Below are 5,938 nucleotides of genomic sequence, written 5' to 3'. Positions count from 1 at the left end.
TCCTAAATCAAATCAATTTCGGTATCAGAAAAATGATCAGTGATTTGTGCACTGAAAACATTTGGCGAAGAGCAACAAAGGACAATAAAATAAAACAAATACAGTACAACATTGTTTATGGAAAATGTTTTAAAAATTCACTTTTTTTAATTGTATTTTATCAACTTTAGTTTTCCTTAAAGTGGATATTTTTTATATTTTCTACTTTACCAACTGAAGTGCACCTTGTCCCCTCGTAAGTTTACGTACATTAGTCGGTTTTGTCTTCTCATCAGGATATTACGGTCATTCCAGGTGTAGTGGCATAAATTTACTTGACTTTGCGAAACGAAAAAACATGGCTACTTCATTTTGCGAAACGAAACGAAACATAATAACTGATTATTGAGAATATGTCAGTGCAATTTGCGAAACGAAATCATATGGTTACTTCAGTCAAGGAAACGAAACGAATCACTATTATCTGCTTAATTTTGTGAAACGAAATAATATGGCTACTTCAGTTTGCGAAACGAAACGAAACATCATCAGCTCAGTGCAATTTGCGAAACGAAACATGCATTGCTACTTCAGTTTGCGAAACGAAACGAAACATCATCAGCTCAGTGCAATTTGCGAAACGAAATCATATGGCTACATCTGTTTGCGAAACGAAACAACAATAGTGTTTTATGGAGTGGAAAACAGCAACAAAAGATAGCAAATCCCAATCAAAGTGCATGCAATTTTTTTTCGCTTTGTTCCGTTTTGCATTTCACAAACTGCAGTACGCAATGTATATAGGCATGTTTTATAGATGAACCTAATCGTCTTGTAGTGTCTCTAGGCTGTAAAACATCTATTGTTCGTAGTGGATCACCACTTGATGTTAGTGTCAATCACTATTGGAATACGTTTGGTTACTTGGACCAGTAGTGTTTTAACAAATCCTTAATGCAATATCGAGGTTTAAAAAACCATTAGAATTAAACAATGTTAATATTTCAGTGACTCGACCAACTACTTGTGGTATTTACACGTGCAGGCATCATTTAAGGATGAATCTAGTATCCTGCATGACTTTAAGATGTAACTTTCTGTACAGTTGTTTCCACACCCACCGTCTCTGCTGCCTCTGTTATGGAATACGGTGGGGGTTCGTCGTATGGAGGCGGTGACTCACTGACTGCTTTATTCACTTCACCCCTGAACCCAAGATATTGCGGCAAAACTGAATTATAATCAGTATCAAAGTAGTTTGGTAATTTAGGCAAGTGTGGAAGATTGACATCCACTTGTTGTAATTGTGAACGTCTTCTTCGCCGAGATCTGCGTTCTCGCTTCGCCGTTACGCGCTGAAGGGCGTACATTCCACACCCTAGAGCTCCGATAAGAAGCAGAATAGAGAAGACGATTCCAATGGCTGTTACTGCTAAGACACTTGATCGAGATCCTGGTGAAAACAAGACATCGTTATTATTAATGAATTCTCCTGATCTCATTAAGTTTAGTGTATCTTTCATTTAACCTTTTTTAAAGGTTTTTTTTAAGTTTTCCAGGATGGGGGCGGGAAGATTGTGGCGAAGAATGCATGTGTCTTTCTTTCTCTTCTGCTACAATTTTTCCCGCTCCGACCAGGTAGGAACGCCTGCAGAGTCTAATAGTGTTACAGCTCTTACGATAGTATTATCGTATGCATGTATCATCATCATCATCATCATCACTATCATCATCATCATCATGTATTATCATCATCATCATCATCATCATGTATCATCATTATCCGGTATCAACATCATTATCACCACTATCATCATCATCATTATCAGAAATCAACATCATCATCACCATCACTAACATCATCATCATTATGCGCGACATTAACATAGTATTAATATGAACAAGTATTCTTCTTTCATCAGTTGTCATCTTCACCTTCATTGTTACTCAAAATTATTAAAATGAATGGACATTTTCACAACTAAGGAAATTTTTCATATATCGCGGGGCCCGTCATTTCAGCATCTTTGTTTTTTACCCCCCTGGCGGACACATAAAGTCTTGTGATTCAAGATGGCAACTGCATCGTTAATGTAGTCCATTCTTACCAGAAAAAGTTGGGAAAAAGCAAACGACTATCTGCAGGCCTTTATAAGACAAAAACGTGTGGTTGCCCTTCATTCGTGAATAAGATGAGGACCCGAATTCCACCAAGGCATTATTCCCTTTGGCATGAATATACTTATGCCTGAAGTCGCCGCAAAATTTTCCAATCCACTGTTGAGGGTTTTTAGTTCGCGAACTCCACACCTCGATGTAGTCACATGAGCAGTTGGGACAATCCATCAGCTTCAAGTCGTTGAAATCTAAACTGATTTCTGTGTTTCTCGCTGACACTTGGATGTGCCACAGACATTTCTTGTTGGTCGTATTGATAGGACTTGTGATCGTGCCATAATCCATTGTTGTGTTAGTTATTTTACCACAATCTAGAAAAATAGAATTATATAACACGTGGCATGCATCCAATTGCAGAATAACTAAGCTTGCATGCAGATCAAGGATGTAAATCAAGGCGGATATTTTGAAAGTTTTTTTTGAAGAAAGGATGTAGGTTCCTGCAGCAACAAGTGCGATGGTCATGTGATTTACGATAACATTATTTATCTTTTTATCACCATCAACAACATGCACCATCCATTGAAATGCATTCACTTCAATAGCCATGTTTGTTACTATTGTCATCAACACCATCACAATCATCAACACCATCGTCAACACCATCATCATCAACACAATCATCATCATCAACACCATCATCAACACAATCATCATCACCACCACCATCATCAACACCATCACTATCGTCATCATCAACACCATCATCATCACTACCACCATCATCAACACCCCCATCATTACCATCACCACCATCATCATCAACACCATCAACACTTCCACCATCGTCATCACCAAAATCATCAACACCATCATCACCATCAAAACCAAAATACATAACAACCATCATCATCGTGACCACCGCCTTCAGTTCATTATCATTATCATCATCAACATCCATTATAGCCAGAATCATACCTATGTAAGGCTCAGGTCAAACGTCGAACTTCACATGAGCCGAACCTAATGAAAACAATGGATAACAAGGCAGTCTTCTTTGATGTCATTAGGTTCGGCTCATGTGAAGTTCAACGTTTGACACGAGCATAAGTAAACATCATAACTAAGTACCTGCAGCTGTAGGCGAAGTTTGAGAAACAGGAACTTCAGATCCTCGATAAGAAAGAAACGTGTGATTACTCTTCATCCCTGACCAGTAACTGGATCCAAATTCCACCAGCAAATGATTTGTTTGTTTGATTTCAATATATTTATCCTTAAGATCGCCACAAAATTTTCCAACCCAGTGTCGAGGGTCTTTAGTTTGCGAGTTCCACACCTCGATATAGTCACACGAGCAATTAGTGCAATTTCTGAGATTCAGATCATGAATGCGTATCTGGAGCGACGTGTATTTAGGCGGAAGTTCGATATTCCATTGACAGCTCTTGTTGCTTGTATCGAGGGGGCTGGTGATTGTTCCGCTAAGTATCGACGTATTTTTTAGTTTACCGCAATCTACGAAACAAAAAAAGCATCACTCGTCGGTAATAAAGAGTATAGTTGTACTTGACTCAGCTCTAGGGTATTGCTGGGTCTTAATCAGCAGCTCATGGAAAAGTCAATGAGAATCCTATTGAAAACTTGCAATTAATAGGCAGCTGATGAGCATTTCGCAGAGCAGAGTTTGCGAGGTCCCTCTCTTAAGGGGTTTTCTATGGGCTTTTGGTTTTCCGGCTCCCTTTGCAAAACCTAACACGCTACAGTACTTCCAATTCGATCCGGTGAGTTAGCCCTACCCTGACGTTTTATGTCTGCATAGTTTGCTATGTTACTTCATGATTTCTGTTTTGTTTTTTTTTAGTTCAACTCACCTGAAGCTGCAGCAACACTTGACGATACAATTATTACTGTGCACGAAGAAAGAAACAGTTCATCAATACCCGCAAAAGAATACTCAGTTTTCAATAAATACCTGATAGGATTTAACATAAATAAGCCATGAAGACCCGTTGATTTTATTTATTTATATTTTGTATGGCATTTTATTGTAAATTGTCGTTTTGTTTTCTTGCCCTTTTCTTCATTTGATTGTTCAGCTCGTTGTTCCTTTACGTCTTTATTCATTTTCCCCCTACATTTGCATCAACAAAAATACCTGTTTATATTTCAATCTTCGATTTGAAATCTCAATTACTTCAAAATTTAAAAGAAGAGCGAACCTCGAGTTTCAACATTTATTAATTGTTGGACCGATTGCGTGCTAGTCTTCACATAGTTTATAACTATAACTTATGGCCTTCACGACCACTCTTCAAGCGCTACGATATCGTTGTCCTTAAAAATATCAGTAAAAATCCACGTTTCTCGACTTAATTAAAAATTCTCCAGAAAACAAGAAATAGCTTTTGAGGACACATCTATTTTCATCATTTTTTTCGTATAATTTATGCGTTCTTCTATGTCTGAATATTTAAAATAACACGCAATGTTTTTCACGAAAGTGCTTCAGTGCGAAGAGAGATCATTGAAGTCGAACGGGATATTTTGTTTAGTAAAAATAAATATAATCTATATTTCATGTCTCGCTCTATTATCAGAAGAAGAAAAAACCCTTACTTATTTTATTCCTATATAAATATTTTTATTATTACTATGCGGCAAGTTATAGTCACAGTCGATGAAAAATATACAAATTCATGAAAAGACTAAATTACTTTCATCGCTTTAAACTATATCAGTATCAGAGGTAATTTCGAAATAAGCTGAAATTCAGTGGTTAAATCCATAAAAAATTGTCACATACTAAGAATTTGATAATCATTCGTTGGAAGTACAATAAAAATTTTGTATCTAAGGCTTTCGGATAGACTTTCTTTCTTTTTATCGTAATAAGATCAAATGGATTATAACACAGAGTTCGAGTTCAGAAAAATTCTAAGTTTTGCCAAATTTTATCAATGCTAATAGTTGTCATGATAAAAATATTGTATTTTTCTAGGATACGGGTTGACGTCATTCATTACTAAATACGTGACGAATATCGAAACATTTTCGAAAGAAAAACTACCTTGGTATTCTGTACTCAACATATTCAAATATTAAGAATAAAATCTTAAAAATATATACTAAACATATATATTAAACAAAAATAGACGTAGAAAGACATCGAAAGTTCAAATAAAATACGAATTCCGGTTTCAATGAAAAGGAAAAAAATTCCCGTATGAACTGAGTTTTGTTATATATTAACTCTTGTGTTTGCACAGTTGGCGTCCTTTAACTCAACATTTACATTCTTTTATAGCCAAGAATTTCTTAATTTAAAGCGTTGTCAGCGTTTAAGACGTTTTATACTAAGGATTTTTTCAAATAAAGCGAAATTGAATGGCGCGAGCTGTCACACTTATCCTACTTAGTTTCTAGATAATACTGAAATTACTAAAAGAATTCTTACCGAGTAGAAAGCAATTTATCAGCTCCATGGCCGATTAGTTCTTCTCTTTGGTCCTTTGTTCTCAGTTTTCTTTCAAGACTTTCATTCAAAGGTGTTTCTAGATGTGTTGATATCGACTTTTAACCTAAGCGTGATAGACTAAAATATTGTCGTGACTGTAGTTCATTGTGATTAGATGGCGCGACTAATTAACTCAATAGTAACCAGGCCTGATATGTGAGACAAGTAGCGCTTGGACGCTTTATAAATGCCCTGGGCTTTAGTACAGGTTCTATTTCGCTTCCTGTGGTCGTAACTAGCACTTCCCGTCAAAACAGCAAACACTGGAGCGTGAATAAATAACCTATGGACTCCAGGGTACTTTTAAGTATTAAAATAAGGGGC

General features: G+C 36.4%; 1 protein-coding gene across 1 annotated transcript; it reads right to left on the bottom strand.

Moving 5' to 3' along the window:
• Positions 1-111: 111 nt before the first annotated feature.
• LOC116288318 (bone morphogenetic protein 1) lies at positions 112-5,753 on the bottom strand. The gene is made up of 5 exons (XM_031695097.2): positions 5,555-5,753; positions 3,972-4,007; positions 3,229-3,615; positions 2,088-2,468; positions 112-1,432 (listed from the first exon to the last, which is right to left on the bottom strand). Exons 1-5 carry the CDS (start codon positions 5,580-5,582, stop codon positions 1,062-1,064), a joined length of 1,203 nt encoding a protein of 400 aa, XP_031550957.2. The 5' UTR covers positions 5,583-5,753; the 3' UTR covers positions 112-1,061.
• Positions 5,754-5,938: the final 185 nt, after the last annotated feature.

Source organism: Actinia tenebrosa, unplaced genomic scaffold (assembly GCF_029948245.1).
Source record: "Actinia tenebrosa isolate PJP-AT-01 unplaced genomic scaffold, QUT_ActTen_1.0 PGA_scaffold6__47_contigs__length_16458017, whole genome shotgun sequence".
Classification (NCBI taxonomy): Eukaryota; Metazoa; Cnidaria; class Anthozoa; order Actiniaria; family Actiniidae; genus Actinia; species Actinia tenebrosa.
This window is presented reverse-complemented; position numbering and strand designations above follow the sequence as displayed.

Bases quoted from the DNA above. Each gene is read 5' to 3' on its own strand.
- LOC116288318 (XM_031695097.2), bottom strand. From the start codon at position 5,582: ATGGAGCTGATAAATTGCTTTCTACTCG. The intron at 4,008-5,554 runs GTAAGAATTCTT...CTTCGTGCACAG, and splicing joins GATAAATTGCTTTCTACTCG to TAATAATTGTATCGTCAAGT. The intron at 1,433-2,087 runs GTAAGAATGGAC...TGTTTTCACCAG, and splicing joins CTTTTTCCCAACTTTTTCTG to GATCTCGATCAAGTGTCTTA.